Below are 20,215 nucleotides of genomic sequence, written 5' to 3'. Positions count from 1 at the left end.
AGGGTATGGAAATTTACCAGACACCTCATTTGTGTCTATCTACCCAAACACTTTGATGCAAAGTTTCAGCACACTGCCTCCCTACTAAGGTGCCGGCCCGTATTGGGTGTAATTTGATATGCAAATCATTCGTTTTACTGTAACAGTGTGTTCCCTTTTAGGCATGCTTATGGCTGTATTTTTATCTGCAGAACATGATTTTCTTATACAGCAATCAGTCAATTCCAGATATTTTAAAACACTAGAACTGCTGGATTTACATATATTGAAAAGCACCAGTGGGTCACATAGACCCTCTAGACTAATTGTTTTTTTCTGTGGGAGGATGGTGCAACATAGTGAGACCATAGGCCACAGGTCACTTATAGGCAGTCTGCGTCCGAACCCAGACGCCGTACTACCCGGACCTATTATTGAGAATTATTCAATCTTGATGGAGCGTTTTTATTTTAACCGGTGCAGATTTCTAGCCTTTACGGTACTGGTTTAGCGGCCCAGTAAACTCACAGACCAATTGCATGCATTGTAAATCATCCCACGTTAATGGCGATTATTAAAAGCGGCATGGGAAGTGCGCACAAATCACAAACACAAGCACAAATCTTTTGACATAACGCAAGTTAGATATTATGATGTTCCAGACCCTTGCTTGACGAAATCTTTTCTAACTGGACCTCTTTGACTGTAATCTGTAATGCGATTACAGGAAGATAGAAATTTGTCTCCACTGTTTCTAATAATGTGCTTTAAGCAGTTTTTATTTGAATGTGTTCATTTGATGGTGTTTGGTCTGCTCCACTGTTAAGCTACATACATTTACAAAAGAGAAAGGGTGTACAAGATGTAAAAAGTTTGAACATACGAATGCTCTGTATTGTCTAATATGTATATGTCATTAGATGCATTAGTTTTAAATCAGTTGTGTAAAACTATGTCCACGTTACCATGGGAGCTGTGTGACTGAATGGCAGTCTCCCTTCCTAGGCGTGGTACAGTGAGTTCTTGCTCTATTCAGACAGTCTCTTGTGCTGTTGTCACAAGAGGCAGGAATAGAAGAAGGAACATTTGTTTTGTGAAAATGAAATTTTACTTCTTGTGATGCAGGAATGATCTGCTTTTATATTCATGACTGAAAGTATGCGTTTGCAAAATAATGCTGATATGGGTTTTCATAGTTTGTTGGCTACCTGTTTAAGAACAATGTGTCTGTTTGAATCCCCAGAACTTATTGAGAATGTGAAGTTGATACATAAACCAGTGTCTTTGCAGCCGAGAGGACTGATCAACAAGGGAAACTGGTGCTATATCAACGCTGTATCCTTTCACTCTGCTTTTTGCTGCTACTGCAATGTTTTTGTTTTTTTAACCCTTCACCACCGTGTTTACACATGTACAGTATATGTTTGGCTGTAGGGAATATTACTAGCTCTTATATTGGTGCGAAGCCAAATGAAACAAAGGACAAATGGTGTCAAGTGAGCAAGCTGGTATGTGTTCCTTAAATACTGAGCCATTGTGAAATGTAGTTGTTTGTCTTTGGCTAACACTTGCTGAGGAGGGAGTTTCGGCTCTGCCTAGAAATTTCCTGTAAAAAAATGCAAGTTTTCTTTTAAAGGTCCAGTGTGTAGGATTTCGGGGATCTATTAGCAGAAATAGAATATAATAATCATAACTATGTTTTCATTAGTGTATAATCACCTGAAACTATGAATCGAGAGCCGTTCACGTTTTTATGTTACCTGAAGGCCACCGTAGTAACGTGCGGTAAAGTGAGCCGCAGAGTGCGAAACCGTGGTATTGGCAGCCGCTGTCTGACTTCTGTTACTCCTAAATTAGTGTTATTATGGTAAGGATGGCCTTTGAGTGAGGCAAACATCATTACCACGGTTTTTAACTTGGTGGCTCACGTTACTGCAGGAGTGAGTGGAGGAGTATTCAGTTGGTTGCTATCTGCAACCACACCACTAGATGCTGCCAAATCCTACACACTGTACCGTTAGCTCAAAACATGTTATCAATGACTAATCGCATGTTTTATGGAGATTAGTTTAATTCAGAATTTCAGTTTGATTGGAAAAAACAACTAAAAATCAGAATTTTACGAGCTACAAAACACCAGGGGATCATCAAATTAGAACATATTCATCCATTGGTATCACATTATAGATATTACAGCAGCTTAGTGTCATATAACTCTTCCTACATGCTGTTTTCCACCCTGACTCTGAACACTCAGACCCTGCAAGCTCTGATTGCGTGCCCTCCCATGTATCACATGTTGAAGTCCATTCCTCTGCATAATGAAACGCAGAGACCATGTACCTCCACACCCATGATGGACAACTTGTAAGTAGCGTTTCTGCAAATTGAAATCAAATTGCTGAAATATGTTTTTCTCAGAGACATCACCATCGTGTATTTGTTGTCTCTGACAGTGTACGGCTGGTGAATGAGTTCAACAACATGCCTGTGCCATCTAAAGCCAAACAGCAAGGTAAGACATTAGACATCACATCCAAAGACATTCGGTATAATTTTCTGCCAGCATCACTGACGTATGGTTTGTAACTGTGCCCACAGCTGTTGGTGATAAGGTCATGAAAGACATTCGGCCCGGTGTACCGTTTGAACCGACCTACATTTATAGACTCCTCACTCTCATCAAGTCAAGTCTCTCTGAGAAGGTAAACTATGCTGCCTCTGGAACAAATACGTATTCACTATAAAGCAATGCATCCAGGTGTTTGTTTAATGATCACACTCTTTAAATACACGTCCTCTGGAACATACAGTGCTTGAAGAGAATGTCCTTGTTTTGAATTTGATAACTACCTGAATAAATGCAGTTCATGCGCTACACGTGCCGAGTCAATTCTGATTCAGTTTTAATGAATGGAATTGTATAAACACTGATTGAGAGGGTTATCATTTGATATTTAACGAGGCTTACACTAACCCTGTCTTTCTTGTAAAACCTGCTTCTCAGTCTGTTTAGCTCAATGAATGACTGTTTGCACATTCATTCGTGCATACCAGTGTTTTATTTGACAGTAAGCATTCCTGGTAGAGTGTTTTTAATTGGCGCTGATTTCCTGGTGCTCCACTCGCAGGGTCGACAAGAGGATGCAGAGGAGTATCTTGGCTTCACTCTCAACGGACTTCATGAGGAGATGCTGGCTTTGAAAAAGCTTATCTCGCCTCAGGAAGAGAGTAAGCATCTTTTTATCACTTCCATAACAAAACCATATCACAAGGAACATAAGATCATTACAGTTATTGTTTGATTTAATTCATTTTTGCACATCGTTGCTCTTCTGTGTTTAAGATAAAGATGAATTGCATCACTTTCTGCATGATCAAAAAAGTTTGTGAAGTTGCTACTTATTGTTTTCAGTGAAATAAGAAATTAAGATCTCACCGACCAGCTCAGCAACATGAACACCAATGTATTATTTACTGACGTGATAAAGATGCCATTGCAGTTGAACAAACTTAACATTTCAAAACAGTTTCTCGATCTACAATAAATATGCGCACCACCACACCAATCCAAATTTCAGCTTTAATGCATAGTTCACAAGTTTTAAAATGAAACTTCTATCATCTGGTCATCATAGTATCAGTTAAAGTGCTATTGAATTGTCTCTTTAAGTGCCGCCCTTCGAACGCAGACAGGCCATCTCTGCATCGGCCAGCTCTGACCAGGGTCCGACAACTATACGGCTCTGCCACATGCAATCGTTACAGATGTTCTTCATTTTCAGGCTGGTTTTGTGGATTTCGAGCTAGTCATGGTTAAACGTTGTATACCGGTGATACTCGTTACCCAGAGAGGTTGGAAGGAGATACAGTATACGTTTCTAAAACGTTACTTTTTGACATGAAAACCTGTGGAGCAGAGTACATTAGCACATCATTAACTAGCGTTAGCACTATGCTACGGTAGCTACTGAAGGTATACTGATATGAAGTATACACATGATGCTTTTGCTTTGTAATGATTGTAACAGTGAATAATGACCTACCCGGCTTTACAGGAACAGTGTTGTTCCTTAAGTTCATTGTCCTCTGTCTCGATCACCAGGTGATGGTGATTCACTTTTACACTGATCAGTAGGCTTTAGCTTAAACTGTTCTCGCTGCTGAATCAGTTTGACATCCTAATATATCCTCCAAATGCATATTGTAGACCCTTCTGTCTGTTTCTCTCTGAAATGCTTTTTTGTTTTCCCCAAAGATTAGCTAGATATTTATGCAAGGAGTGCAGTTAGAGACAGTGTGGGCTCCATGCAGGTCTGCTCTGAGGAGCAGCGGGGGCGGCTATTAGCGAAGGCTACATTTCCTGTAACTTGTAAACTGACATGGGATTCAGGAGAGGAGTTCGTTTAACTTACTTCAAGGCCGTTTGATGTACTTTGATCATTTGACCTCTAAAGTATTTTCTTTCTTTCATGTTTTTTGAACAGAAGCTCCCACACCCAACGGGCCAGAGTCTCAGCCAGGTGTGGAGGAAGATGTTGCTGATAAGGAGGAAGAAGGTAGTGAGGACGAGTGGGAGCAAGTTGGCCCCAGAAACAAGACTTCCATCACTCGCCAAGCTGACTTTGTCCGCACACCCATCACTGACATATTTGGTGGGCACATCAGGTATGATGACAGATCGCTGTGAAATTGTTTTAGAAATACATTTTTATGTGAAGTGGAAAAAATGAGCCCTAAGATCATTTTGATGGCTGGAGAACTTGTGGACTGTTTTCTGTGTATTTAATTTTGCTCTCAAGTTCACAAAGTGCTCCATGATGCTGCAAGTTATATTTCCCAGTACAGTCAGTAGTATCAGTATGCCGCACCTTTCTCCTGTAAGAGAAGTGGTTAAAGGCTTTGCTCTAAAACTACATTACCTCAGAATATGTTTAATAACTGTTGCCGGTCTGGTCCGGTGTACACATTTGCGAGTTTGATTTTATGCAAAGAGGCTGAACCGTCATTTGTCATTATGACACATTCAGGCAAATTAATAAGTAGCCGACATCAGCAGCCTGTGCCGACGGCATCACGGCGCTAAATCTAACCTGTATTGCATTAGTTTTATAACCGGCTCTTCATAGGTTTATAAACGGACTAACGGAGCCACTAGTGTTTGACAGGCCGTGCGCAAGTTACTGTCACGCCGAGGCCAGCAGCATGAAAGAGACGAGACACGAAATTTCAATAGAGGTGGGAGGGGAGATGAGCACGTTGTGTTTTACTAGAAAGTTCCTGTGTTTTTTGGGGAGGCGAAACTAAAACTGCGCCAATGTGGCAACATTATGGATTTGAAGCCGACGAAAGAGGAGAGTCGAAAGACATAAACGTGGCAACACATTCATTGGGCTCTCTGTCTCATTATGTTCCACTCAGGAGCGGCTGCTGAGTCAAGTGAAACAACTAGTGGTAAAATTCGCTGTACCAATCCGGTGTTTGGCTGCATATCAAACTGGTTTCAAAAAATGTTACACGGGCCCAACCCTACACAGTTTCACAAAACGTCTAGCATTTGCATGATAAATGGGTTGTGATTAACAGAGCTACATACATTTACAGAAGAGAAATGGGTCAGTTTTAAACCGTGGTGGTTCCGGTGTAAAGTGAGCTCAGTAATCAGCCTGCCAGTGATTGGCTTGTTCTGATAATGCAATGTGTTTTTGTAAAGCAATAGTTGAATTATTTTCATATAAGTACAGATGCATGCTATGTAAATGCAGGGGGGATGATGCACACGTTTGAACTAGGGCTGTCAATCAGTTAGAATATTTAATGTCAATTAATTGCATGATTGTACATAGTTAATCGCAAATTAAGCGCACATTTTCTATCTATTCAAAATGTACCTTAAAGGGAGATTTCTCAAGTATTTAATACACTTATCAACATGGGAGTGGGCAAATATGCTTGCTTTATGCAAATGTATGTATATATTTATTACTGGAAATCAATGAACAAAACAATGACAAATATTGTCCAGAAACCCTCACAGGTACTGTAACATGGCAAACTGCAGCCCAACAGGCAACAACAGCTGTCAGTGTGCTGACGTGACTATGACTTGCCCCAAACTGCATGTGATTATCATAAAGTGGGCATGTCTGTAAAGGGGAGACTCGTGGGTACCCATAGAACCCATTTACATTCACCTATCTTGAGGTCAGAGGTCAAGGTACCCCTTTGAAAATGGCCGTGACAGTGATACATCCTCAAAATTTGGCGTTAAAACAAACTTGCGTTTATGCGTTATCATGTTACCTTTGACAGCCCTAGTTTGAACATACTAATGCAGTGTTTGTGTTGTCTAATATGTATGTCATATATCATTTGTGTAAAACTATGTCCACGTTACCATGGGAGCTGTGTGACTGAATGGCAGTCTCCCTTCCTAGGCGTGGTACAGCAAGTTCTCTCTTCTCTATTCAGACAGTCTCTTGTGCTGTTGTCACAAGAGGCAAGAATAGAAGAAGGAACATTTGTTTTGTGAAAATGAAAATGTACATCTTGTGATTCAGGAGTGATCTGCTATAATATTAATCACCATATCACAGTGTTGAAGACTGAAAGTATGCGCTCACAAAATAATACCGCCATGAGTTTTGTTTGAGTTGTTTAATTTTCTTTATGTATAGAAATGTCACAGAGCTTTATCCTCTTTTTTTATGGCTTCTGTTCCCAGTTAATACACCAACTTTTGGAGATAATTGTCATTTTCATCTGCGCACCATTTAACGGTTACACAGCTTCTGACTAAACGTTTTTGACCATCACAAATCAGTCTGCCACCGGCCAGCTCCAGCTTTTGTCCCACTAGCACCACAGTCCTTCAGAATAACAGCCACTGTGGGCCGATGGTGGTCAGAAGTCTCGACAGCGAGACGTGGGGCACACATTCACAAACAAAGGCCTTAACTTTCAGACAAATTGGAAAGAACCTGTGCGGGTGTAGCCCGCCTAAATAATATGTTCTATGAGGTTCTGGTCTGGCACGGTCTTGGTCTTCACTGGTCGCCCAGTGTCTTTAAGGATTATTTTCTCAGAAATGGTTGCAACCAGAGAGAAATGGAATAGAGGAGTATATGTTTACAGAGTGCGGTGTGTACGCCCTCTGAGCTTGGCTATAACCCTTTGGCTTTTCACGCACTAGTCGGAGTATTTGTTTTGTGAATCACTGTTACAACTTGAAAATTATTTTTCCAATTAAAGTGTTTTTAGCAGAAGCATTCGACCATCAGGAGAAGCCAGGATATTGGATTTAGATTTTTTTCCTTTTAAATCATCTGGGTCAGATGGTGTAATCAGGATATGCTTAGATTAATTAATAAAGGTCTGTTGATGATCAACAGAATCCTTTTTTCCCAGTATTGCAAAAATGTATTAACCCGTAGATTTAGCGAAAAAGTAATTCTCTCCATACTTTGAATATTAGTCTCAGTATCTATCCAATCAGTCTTTTTTGGAGGTTCGATCTGTAACCATTTTCGCTTTGCAGTTTTCTTGCTGTCTGCTAACAATATCTTTAATAGATAATTGTCCTTCACCAATAAGTGAGCTGCAATATTGCCCAAATACATTATAACTAGTGCTAATTCACAAATTTAAGGATTGTAAAATTCAACATTTGTTGCAAAACCTTGTTCACACTGAGCAATGCAAGTTATGGAAATAGGTAATTATTTTGGTAATGAGTTATTTCAAACGATAATTTCTTGCATCTGCTAATAAGTAACCTGGTGTTTTGTTTCTTTGTCAGATCGGTGGTGTATCAACAAAACTCTAAAGAGTCGGCCACTCTGCAGCCTTTCTTCACCCTGCAGCTGGACATCCAGTCAGAGAAGATCCGCACTGTCCAGGAGGCTCTAGAAACCTTGGTGGCACGAGAGTCAGTCCAGGGCTACACCACTAAAACCAAGCAGGAGGTATGAATAAAGTACACTCATGTTTTAGTCTGTTATTTAGTGTCACTTGTTATTAATTTACAACAACAAAAAATTTAAGTGTCATTTTGTGTTTTTCAGAGTTATTTTATTTGGGAGTGTGCAGAAATATTTATAATGTTCAAATGGATTTCTGACTTGATTTATTGCCATAGAAATGTTTCTAATCTTGACATGTGCCTTGATGGTTTGACATATACTGTAGATGAAGAGTGGTGTTGGCAACACATGGTAAAAGGCATAAATCTTCATAGAAACTATGAATTTTCCTCACAAATGTTCTAATTATTTCCACAAGAGTACACAAGACCTCACAACTAGTGAAGAAAACACTTGTCTGAAAATGGTTTAGTGAGTGAACATTAAGTTGTGAACATTAAGTTGGAACAACTGGTGCAGGGAACATTTGCGTTGCAGCTCTATAATGGGCATCTTTGTTTTTTTCTAACAGATAAACCCATTGTTTTGGTCTTTGTCTTTTCAGAGATAGTTAAACTTTGGTCTACAGCCAAGCTCTTGTCTTTTGAACGTTTTAAAAGCCCCAAAACAAAGTGATTCATGAGTCACTACTTTGAAGGGATAAGCAGGCTGTCGTGCTTCCAACAAAATCTTACCGCTTGTTCTGTACTTGTTTTGTTCTCATTCCTGTTTTGTTTAGAACAAGTTTATAGGATTTTATCCATCACAGAACCTTCTCTGACTGCACGTCTTTCTCTTCTTTTTGTCTTTGTTTTCAGATTGAGATCAGTCGGAGGGTGACTCTGGAAGAGTTGCCTCCTGTGTTGGTGCTCCATCTCAAGAGATTTGTTTTTGAAAAGACTGGAGGTTGCCAGAAACTCACCAAGAACATTGATTACCCCGTCGACCTGGAGATCAGCAAAGGTATGGACCTATGATACTCTACTGAGCACACCAGGCCTTTAACTTGACCTATGGACTCTTGGTGCACACATTACACTGTTAAACACTAAGTTCATGAACAGTGCTCAGTGCTTTTTATATAGAAGTACATGTTCCAATTTACCTGCAAGGACCAAAGACATATAACCTGTTGGATCACTTTACTGTATCTTCATTATCGTAGTTGGGACTCGTCAAAGTTTTTATGATTGTGAACATGTACTTACATGCAGCAGGCAATCGTTTTAATGTAAGCAACCATTTATATGTTTTTGTTAAGTTGATGTCAACTAATCGTGACATAACTCTAACCTCGATGAGTTGGCAAAATTAAACTCAAGTGTCATATTCAAAAAGACAGAGTGACTTGTCACTCCTCAAGGGGAACAATCTGCTCATTTGTGACTCATGAAAATGACACACCATTACGCACTGATTGAATCAGGTTGCAAAATCATTATCATGACTGTAGACATCCTTGGAGGGATCGGGTGCAACACATTCTGTATTTAATTATAATTTAAGCAATGCTTTACAACTTCTAGGTCTAATCAGTGGATTTTCCTAACTGATCACTTTTCAGATCTCCTGTCCGCTGGAGTGCGGAGCAAAGTTGTGAAAGGCCAAAGAACTTACCGGCTCTTTGCAGGTGTGTTTTTGTTTTGTTGTTTATGAACTTTCAGTCACATTGTTAATCTGCTTCAAGGGAGGTTGTAACTTTGTCGTTTTTGTAACATATTGTCACTGTGGGTATTGTTAATCCACCAGATGTGGCCCAAAATAACTGATGCCAAGGGTATTTAAAGGTCTCATATTGTAGAAATTTCCATGTCTTTTTTGATTATATAAAGCAGGTCTAAGTGCTATATAAATACTGTGAACGTATCAAAACGGTCAATCCACGGAGAAATGCAGACAGTCCGTATTCAGAAACTGTGCCTGTTTTTAAACGAGTCGTCTGGGTTTCTGTAAGTTTGTGATGTCACAACTATACACTCACCTGTAGGTGAAGTGCTGCTAAACTCTGTGTAATTGACACACCCAGTGAGTCCCTGGCTGCAGTGACACTGTAAAGACGCCGACAGCGCAAATCAAGGAGGGTTAAAATAGGAGATGTCACGGCTTCATATTGAGTCATATCATTGGGGTACACATGTGCAGTAAAATCTGGTCTGCACTTGCTGAACATACCACTAGCTTGCGCACAATCATAAAATATGTATAATAATAATATATATATAACGATGATTGATTTGTTTCATTGAGTTGTCAATAGTAGCCTACTTTATGGGTTATACTGCGCATACGTCATACCCCATAGCTCAAGATCGTGTCCTAGCCTTTTAAAGCCAGGGTCTTAAAGAGAGGCACTAAAACAGAGCATCTCAGACAGAGGGTGAATACAGGTACATATGGCAAGCCCTTTTAACATTTAATAGCTAGACTGGATATTCGTTACAGATATCTGCAACTTCATTTTGCCTAGTCAAAACTTTTATTCAAGATATCTGTAATTCTATTTTGACTAGTACAATTCAAACTACTTTTGACATTCATGTGTATGGGGTTTCTCATTACAGATATCTACAATTCAGTTGCAGATATCTGCAATGTGAATTATTGATTTCAACTGCAACTGAATTCTGACTAGTTGTAATTCCAGTTTCATATATCTACAATTTAATTCTGACTAGTCAGAATGTAATTTAGACTAGTCAAAATGCCGATGTAGATATCTCTAATGTTAATTCCAGATAGTCAAGCTTAGCTATTAAATGTTAATAACGGTTTGCCATAAGTACATTCAGACAGACGGTATTCGAAAAATGTGTTTTTTGAACTTTAAAGTATGTAAACACTTTCTAGTAGAAACCTACTTTAACGATCGGCTCTCCCTCTCTGTGTTGAACCTGAATACATCTGGTTGACAGTCGTTTCATTTGACATCAGGAAATACTTTGGGATCATAACCAATGATTTAAACGATTTTGGAATACGTTTTTGGTTTCCAGGAAATAGTTCATCCAGCTGGAGTTAAAGCTCTTTGTAATTAATCATTAAATCATCAATTTAGATCTACTTATTTTAGTTCCACGATTGAAATCTATGAGCTTTTTAAAACTTTATGAGACGTTGAGAAAGCAAAAATATTACAAGCAAATGAGCGACACCCAGTTAGCACTTGTTTTCATGTGTGATGAGACCTGTAGTCACGAGTGAACTGAGCTACATTGCACATTGTGGGTTAAACAGCTCATAGTAAAACAAAAACAAAAAACTACTTACGCAGCAGTGCCCCACTTTGAAGTAATGGATGAGTAATAACTTTTAAATAATGTCCAACATTCCTCTGTCTTTTTTCCCCACCCTTGTCTCTTAACCAGTTGTCTATCACCATGGGAACAGCGCGACAGGCGGTCATTACACCACGGATGTCTTCCACATTGGTCTTAACGGCTGGCTGCGCATTGACGACCAGGCAGTGAAGGTCATCAACCAGTACCAGGTGGTGAAGCAGACTGCAGAGCGCACCGCCTACCTGCTGTACTACCGCCGCGTCGACCTGCTGTAGACACACACACACACACACACACACACACACACACACATCCCAACACACACACACACACACACACGCAAGAATACCCGAATATATTCACAAACGCACACAGAACATACATGCTCCAAATGCACTCGTTGACAGGACAGTACATCGACACATACACACATAAAACTAACGAACAGGAACACTGCCCAACTTGTTCTCTTGCAAGATTTTCCTCTTCTTCCCTCCTGTCCCCGCTTTCCTGAGAACCAGCTTTTCCAACACCTTTTTCCTTGTCTCTTTTTTCTTTTTGGAGGAAGAGAACCAAGCCGCATTCACAAAGATTTCCCTGTGACTGCTCTCTCTTCTCTGCACCACTGCTGTTTTTGGTTTGTCCTTTTTTTGTTTTTACTTTTAAAGCAGCGAGGAAAGGACTGTTGAAATAGACGGAGGTGGGGTTGGGGGTCACATGTTAGGACCTGAGACGCACCTCTGACTGAGCCCACAGCTCGGCTCAGATGGCAAACCGTGGACTCACACACAGGAAGAACTATCTACCACAGGCTGCAAGTGGACCGCTGGGGTAATTCCTCTTGTTGGAATTACCTTTTTTAAGGAAATGAGCTAGAAAATATCAGTGTTTGCCTTTTAGTAAAAGGAGAACTGTTGGCCTAATGAGTTTGCAGCAGTTTAAAAGCCTATTTTGAATTTGCCCTACTGCATTGAAAAGGCCCAGCACCAGCATTATCATGAGTCTCTCCTCCCAAGGCCAGATTGTCTTCTTTGCCACCAACACAAACTCCTCCTCCTCCATTTCCTCACTTTTATGATGCTTTTAAATCTAGGTACAACTTGAGCCATCAACAACAGGGAGAAAAAAAAAAGATAGGTGGGACATTGAGAGCTGAACAGCTTCCTTGTTTGAGAGATCCTTGTTATGGTATCTGGGTTTAGATTTAGAAAGACTATAAAAAAAAATATTAATGCGCTTTAGAGTTTAATAACAAGCTTCTGTGCACAAAGTATAAACTGATTGATGATTAAAATATGACAGGCAAATGCATATTTTGCAACTATTTAGATTAAAATGTAAAAAAAAAAAAAGAATATAAAATCTAACTGACTGAAAACTTGTTTGGGTCCTAAAGGACCGCGCTAGTTTTTAGACTCAGTTATTGCACTGGAGAGATGGCAACCAATCAAGACAGTCCACTGCAAAACCTGCCCTTGTTTACTTTGTACATTTCCTTCTCTATCCATTCTTTATTTTGTCTTTACTCGTCTAAAGGTTCCACCTGTGTATAGGTGGCTTATCAGTGTAGTTTTGAGCCACACCACCCCTCTTACCCCCCAACTCAGCAGAAAGCGGGGGCTGCCTTAGGTTCAACGTGTGATGTTTTTTCCACTCAGTGTACAAGTCTAACCCTAATCAGGCGCCAACAGCAAGTCTAATGTCTGTGCAGAGTTAGGGGATTGTACCTGACACCTATGTATTTACTCTTTTGTGGCTCAGCGTTTCCTCCTAGTCGAGGGAAACTGAGTGTTGAGGGGAAGTGGGACTACATCTATGCTAAGCTCTGCATAAAAAACCCCGGACATGTGCACAAAAGGAGATAGCGTTTGCTTTTGTTGAAGATATTGATTGATTTTTTTTTGATCATTCATTGATTGTGATGATTTTTGTTTTGAGTTACTAAAAGATGTTAGTTTTTTTTGTCATTGATCATTTATTGGATGTCCCCATGCTCTCGCTCCCTTCAGAAAAAAATATGCTTGCATTTGAATTGGTGTTTGAAAAGAAATTACACAGGCTAAAGCACAATGAATAAAATTGAACTAGTTCTTTGCTTGATATTTATTTCCATTTTTGTCATTTTCTCTTTTCATAATTCATTTTTTTTTTTTCGTCTCAAAACCCATTTCATTGCAACCACCAGTGTCAGAATTTCAGTATTAACACTTTAAAAATGTGATCAGCTCAAGTATTTCTACACAATTTAGGCTTGTGTACTTTGACTTTTATCCACAAAAGTCCTCCTTTTTGTCTCACACAGTTGATTAAAACAAAGAACACAGGTGAGACGGTGGTTGTCCCACATTTTCCTGCTTCATATCAAAGAGATGATGCAGTGTAAAAACATTTTCCTGTATTTTAATAAGTATTTAACTTAAATTTAAAGCTACTAGCTTCTATGTCATCTAACATTATGTGGTGCATAGTCTCAATTGACTTTTTCTTCTGGGTTTCAAAGTCAGAAACCTTTCCCCAAGTAAACCAAAGGACAACATTAATATAGGCCCTGCTGCCTTTCCTTCAATATATAGATTCAAACTTTATTTTGCCTTCTCCATCCGAGGTCTTGCTGCCACGCTCACGACTCATTCCACACAGGAAACGAAGGCACGCCGTTCACACGGTCGATCCATCTTCTAACTTTAATGATAGTTCAGTTGTGCTGCTGGCTCTGTAGTCAAATCTGCACAAATTGTGACATTGTTGATTTGCATATTTTCTTTCCCCTTTTTGAAGAATGTTTGGGAGTTGGGACTTTGAACGGACACCTTGAGCTTTCTGTTGTACAGTTTTATCTCGGTCTGTCATGGCTGGTCAGGAAATGTGCTGGTGAAATGCTTCAATAATGTCTCTTTTCAGTATGTGCTCCTAACACTATTGTCTGCTGGGGAAATTGTTGGGATATTGACCTTAAACAAAAAAAAAAAAATCTATACTGTCTTTTAATTTTAAGCCTCCAGCATTCTATTTTGTTAATTGTTCAAATAAAGGATTGTGCAAAAAGCAGTTTGCTAATGAAGTGTAGTCAGAAGACTACTTGGCTTTCTTATAATACAGTAAATACTGAAAACATCTGCAGTCTCTACACCCTGGACTGGCCTACAGAACAATGTGCACAATAAACCAAAACAACAAAACGATCCACCGAGTCTTGGTCTACCACACGCTGCTAATTGGTCTCTTGTTCCTGCATGTCAACATATACTATGTGTAGTATTTGTAGTATGTTGTATCTCCCCCTCCTGTGGTCTAGCTGGCGGCGTCCGTGCCCACACGGCTCTCTTTAGGGCCGTGGCTGAGCTCGCCTGTGTTTGCTTTAATGGGAAGCAGAACCCATCATTGAAAAATTTGCTGTGTAAGGTTTTTCTGCCCTTTAGTATTACTATTTATTCCTTCCTTACTATAGCTCGGCCATCCACTGAAATGTGGCTTTTGCACTCAAACTTACAATCAAGCGCAGTATTTTCCTTGTTAATGTCAGATGGCGACTACAAGAGGGCTTTTTTTTAAAGCCTCGAGGGCAAAGTACATGTTTTGGACACCCGCCGATAGACCACCTATACGCACAAGTGTCTCCTTCAGCCAAACTATAGGGATGATGATGGTGTATGTATGCGTGTTAGCCGTCTGCCCACGGGCCTTTTTAAAGTCTTTGAGTGGTTTCTTGAAAATGTGTAGGACATATTTTTCAACACAAGCCAGTAAATGTAATGGTCACAGTATTGCAGCGTCCGTCGGGGAATACAAGGAGCAGAACAGAATGGGCCTTCATGTTCCTTTCCTGTAATAGAGCATGTTATTGTGCCATTTAGATAATTAAAGTACCATGGAGCAAAATTAGGGCTGTCGAAGTTAATGCAATAATAAAGCGTAAATTCATTAACACCGCTAATATCTGTAACGCAACTTGAGATTTTTAATTAACCTCTTAAAAATCTGACAGGCTGCCATCAGGCCCAGCCGCTATTTGATCTTTCAGAGGTTTTAGCGTGTTCAATTTTAAAGCTAGCGTACTGGTATCATGAAACTATAAACCCTAATGAATTCATTGGTACCAACCAGGACATACTAGCTTGTTTTGTTGGAGGATAAATAACGCTCAAAGGTTACGCTAAATTTTGGCGAGGAGAAACTGTCATGGCCATTTTCAAAGGGGTCCCTTGACCTCTGACCTGAAGATATGTGAATGAAAATGGGTTCTATGGGTACCCACGAGTCTCCCCTTTACAGACATGCTCACTTTATGATAATCACATGCAGTTTGGGGCAAGTCATAGTCAAGTCAGCACACTGACACACTGACAGCTGTTGTTGCCTGTTGGGCTGCAGTTTGCCATGTTATGATTTGATAGCATATGTTTTATGCTAAATGCACCTGTGAGGGTTTCTGGACAATATTTGTCATTGTGTTGTGTTAATTGATTTCCAATAATAAATACAGTATATACAATACATACATTTGCATAAAGCAAGCATATTTGCTCACTCCCAAGAGTATTAAATACTTGTCAAATCTACCTTTAAGGTACATAGAAAATGTGCAATTAATTTGCGATGAATGAAAATTAACTGTGGACAATCATGCAATTAATCATGATTAAATATTTTAATCGATTGACAGCGCTAATCAAAATAATCATTCAGAGTGGAGAGATGACCAATCACAGCGCAGCCGCAGCCGCAGCCGCAGCCGCAGATGAGAACAATGGAGCCTTGTCACATCTATATGTTTAACTGCTCCACAAACCAATTAATGAGTCATGTGTTTCAATAGACAGGACACGGGCATTAACTCCTGTATTAACCAAGCAGCTGCCACCACAGCTCAATATTAAGACAGTGGAGTGATGGAGCCTTGAGATCTAGTTCATCTAATAGGTCATGGATGCCGATGCTCATAATGAAGTTGGTCAATAGTATTTTGGTAGCCAGTCACTTATTTTGAAGTCTTGGTGGCAACTTTGAAACGTTCTTGTTCCCTGAAGGAAGTGATTTGCACCCTGGGGGTCCCAAGGTGATTACATTGATACAATTTACTCAAAATAATGTTAATTCTTTCTGATTTTATTCTCACTTTTGCTACTTTTTCTTGTGAAATACTGAGTATGTTAATCTGTTAAAGCCCATAAAAAGTATTTAAATTAAACAATATAGAAAGACTACTTGATGGAACTGCTGATGTTTTTTATCATTTTTTTAATTTAATTTTTAATTTTATATCATATTTTTTTTGTTTTTTTTGTTTATTAATTATGATTTATTAAAATTAACAAAAATACTTAATTCAAAACAAAATAATTGAAATAAATAGAAAATAAAATGATTACCAATAATGATAATAATAAATACCATATTGCATTATTTTAAGGCGTCACATGCCATAAAAAGTCAGGAACCACTGTGTTAAGGGGATAAAAAGGCTCCAGCAGTGTTACTGATGTACACATTACTGACACTTTTCATGTGCATACAGTAGATTGTTACTTCTGCCGGGACTGTTGGCTCTGAAGTTTCTTGGTGAAACTATGGCCTTGAAGCTGGAATGCCTGGCATGTACTCCGTTGGTGCCAGTCCTCCATTCAAGATTTTACAAACCACTAAAGCTACAGTATGCAGCGATCGTTATCCAGTGTTCTCCTCTGTTCTCCGCACATAATGCTTACAGTTGACTAATCTGGCCTCTTATCACCTCTTCATCCTCGTAAGAGTGATCTTTGTGTATTTCCTGTTCCATTACGATCCGCCCGCTGGTTTGTTTTTATAATCAGCCTCGTACACCATATGGTCTCTTCATTCAGTCTCCCACAGTTTTTCCCCCTCTGCATCTCATTTTTGTGCGTCTTGTTTAGAGGTCCAGCAGCACTCCACAGTTTCTAAGGAGAGTAAACATTATGGCAACTAGAGTTTCAAGCACCTCCACAAGCCCCCTGTCCAAACAAACCAGCTCTGGGTTTTGTGTAGGGAGAACAGTCCTGCTGTGTGTGTGTGTGTGTGTGTGTGTGTGTGTGTTTGTGCGTGTGCGTGTGTGTGTGTCGGGGATGGTGATTCCCCTTGAGCTTCATTAAAATAAAAACTAGGGTCCCACCTGCCCAAGATTATATAATGTCAAAAAGTAAACAAGACGAGGATGTTTGAGTTGTGTAATCCTTCTGTTGTCTTCAACTGAGACTGAGTTGTTAGTTTCCGTTTGTCCTGGTATGAATTATGTATTTAGGTTGATGCAGCTGAGAAATGAATAACACTTCTGAGAATAAAAAACCCTCAATAGAGTCATCAAGTGTTAGTAACACCATTACAAACGTTTGTCATAAGGGTATGCTCAGGATCTGGAAATACAGATTGAGGTTTTGTCATTAGAGCATCTACAAAAAAAATCAATAAAAAACTAAATCCGGAAAATCCCCTTAGTCACTTTATGGACTGTTGTCCGGTAATAGTATTCTCAACGGTACAAGACCGGTAAATATGTACTTGTGCTTCTGATTTACAATGTGTCAAAAAGATAGGATATTATACAGGTAAGCCATTGAGTTTGATGCCAAATTTGTGTTTCGAATAAGCTTCAAATTTCAGAGCGTAAATAATTGGTGCTCCGCAGCCTTTAAAGGAACAGTGTAACATTTCAGAGGATCTATTAGCAGAAATGGAATATAATATTCATAACTGTTTTCATTGGTGTATAATCACCTGAAACTAAGAATTGTTGTGTTTTTGTTAGCTTAGAATGAGTCCTTCATATCTACATGTGGAGCAGGTCCTCTTCACGGAGTCCACCATGTTTCTACAGTAGTCCAGAACGGACAAACCAAACACTGACTCTAGAGAGAGAGCCTTTCACGTTTTTACATTACCTGGAGGCCACCGTAGATCTCCGACGCGCTTGTGAAACTGCGCCCAGCACAGTTTCTAACACAGTTTCTCATGTTGCTGGTAAGCGTCATATCCAGAATATTATCAAAACTGACGCACAAAAACAGAACTTTGTGTAAGGAGTAAAATGATATCGTGTCTGAATGGGTTCATGTTTAGATAATCAATCTGTAAAGGTAGCTGCAGCCAATTCAAATGCTGTGTAATTAATGAGGCCAATGGTTCCTTGTCATTTCTGGAGAAAACACAATAGTGTTCTCACATTGTTGGAAGAAAATGCCCCTGGTCTGCATTAGACATCACGATGGATCTAAATATCATTCACTAGATCAAAATATCACCATTTATTGAATCTTTAAATTGGCACATCACAATCCCTGCAAGCCCATAAAGAAAATGATTTTACTGAAATAAAAAATTGTCTGATATCCCAAAAAACTACACAGCATAAAGCAGGTATTGTCAACCACTGGGCCGGGGCCCACTGGTGGGCCTCAGAGCTCCACCTAGTGGGCCGCGGAGGTACTGACAAATGGTTAGATTAACCTCTTCAAAATCCGACGGCCGCTATTCTGTTTTTCAGAGGTTGTAACAAGCAGGTGTTAAAGCTAGAGGAAGGATACTGGAATGATATAAAAACTAAAAATCCTAAGGAATCCATTGGTCCCAACCATGCCATGCTAGCTTTTCGGGAAGGAGGCTAAATAACACTTCAAAGTTACACTAAATTTTGGCAAGGAAAAACTGTCATGGCCATTTTCAAAGGGGTCCCTTGACCTCTGACCTCAACATTTGTGAATGAAAATGGGTTCTATGGGTACCCACGAGCCTCACCTTTACAGACATATATGTCTCAGATGCAGTGACACAAAATGGAGCATTTTTTTTTAAACGAAAAGTGAGAACCCCCGGCATAAAGGATGAGTTGTCCAACAAAGAGGACTGGAGGCCCTTTTTAGCTGAGGGAAGCCAAATGTAGAATATAAAGTATTTCCAGGCAGTGTGCTCGGTAATATAGATGGACCCCATGAGGTCATCCAATGAGCTCGTCTCGTGTCTCGTAGCCGCCGTCGCTAGCATCTCTGCAGGACGTTTAAGAAAGAGAACAGATGCATGATGGGCTAGACTTCCTGTTAAACATGTATTTTGAGTGCAGAGCCCAAACCGGCATTCCTTCTGAGTGGCCGTGCTCTTGCAAATATCTGAGATGTTTTTAGGGCAGAAATCAAGCTCATGATGGAATAAGATGTGAACTATTTGGGTCACAACACACAGCCTCTGCAGGGCCAGCAAGGAGATACCACAGTGACACGTGATGAACTCAAAGCAGGAGATCCTTGTTTTCCTCTTTATCCTCTCTGACACCTATTATATAATTATGTGAACTGTATTTACTGATAACACGTTCATGTGATGAAGCAGGTGATGTTTAGTAATCCACAGCAGGGGCTCCTAAATGTTTTTTACACCAAGTTCCCTAAAACAGATCTATCTGGGCTCCAATTAAGAACATTGTACAAGTTTGTTTTAAATGTGGGATGTAAAATGTGTGATGGAGGACCAGTGGCAGACAAACTACAAAAGCTGATTTCACTTGATTGGCACACCTACAACTAGTGATAATATATAATATGGTGTTATCTTTCACTTTTACATCCTACATCTGGATGGGTTTATGTTTATAATCTATCTGTAATGGTAGCTGCTGCAACCAGCTGAACTGATTGCTTTGTTTTGTTTGGTTGGTTATGATAACCATATGGTAAACAAATATGTTGAAACATCACCCCAAAACAAGAAAAACTAGTTGCGTTATGACAGAAATGGACTTGTAACTGCTTTGATCAACTCCCTCTGTGTGTGTGTTGCAATCTGAGTTTCTCTGTGCTTTGTTTACATAGCCGGGCAGCCATAGTACTCATCCAACTGTAGGGAAGGCATGACCCGCCCTACTCTGCCTGTGATTGGCTTACCACAACTCTGTATCATTACGCATATCTAAATCTAACCAATCCGACCAACGACGGAAGCGAGTACTAGCCTATCAGATGATGAAGAAGGTGGGTCATCCCGTCTCTATAGCAAAGAGACAGAACTTCTGTGTTTTTTTTGACAACAGCTGCTGCCGTCGAAAACGCTTATTAA

General features: G+C 39.7%; 1 protein-coding gene across 4 annotated transcripts in view; it reads left to right on the top strand.

The window, feature by feature from the left end:
* Positions 1 to 14,206, top strand: part of usp10 (ubiquitin specific peptidase 10) — a 30,684-nt gene extending 16,478 nt beyond the window's left edge. For all 4 annotated transcript variants that reach the window (XM_074617918.1, XM_074617910.1, XM_074617901.1 and 1 more), the window contains 10 exons: positions 1,223 to 1,314; positions 2,237 to 2,346; positions 2,436 to 2,494; positions 2,581 to 2,684; positions 3,111 to 3,210; positions 4,467 to 4,647; positions 7,778 to 7,943; positions 8,699 to 8,843; positions 9,445 to 9,510; positions 11,246 to 14,206. In XM_074617918.1, the coding sequence (XP_074474019.1) occupies positions 1,223 to 1,314; positions 2,237 to 2,346; positions 2,436 to 2,494; positions 2,581 to 2,684; positions 3,111 to 3,210; positions 4,467 to 4,647; positions 7,778 to 7,943; positions 8,699 to 8,843; positions 9,445 to 9,510; positions 11,246 to 11,433 (1,211 nt within the window). In that variant the 3' untranslated portion in view covers positions 11,434 to 14,206. The remainder of the gene's footprint in view (positions 1 to 1,222; positions 1,315 to 2,236; positions 2,347 to 2,435; positions 2,495 to 2,580; positions 2,685 to 3,110; positions 3,211 to 4,466; positions 4,648 to 7,777; positions 7,944 to 8,698; positions 8,844 to 9,444; positions 9,511 to 11,245) is intronic.
* The last annotated feature ends 6,009 nt before the right edge of the window (positions 14,207 to 20,215 follow it).

The sequence above is a fragment of the Sebastes fasciatus genome, chromosome 2 (genome assembly GCF_043250625.1).
Source record: "Sebastes fasciatus isolate fSebFas1 chromosome 2, fSebFas1.pri, whole genome shotgun sequence".
Taxonomy (NCBI): Eukaryota; Metazoa; Chordata; class Actinopteri; order Perciformes; family Sebastidae; genus Sebastes; species Sebastes fasciatus.
The sequence above is the reverse complement of the archived record's forward strand: the minus strand, read 5'-3'. Positions and strand labels throughout refer to the sequence as shown.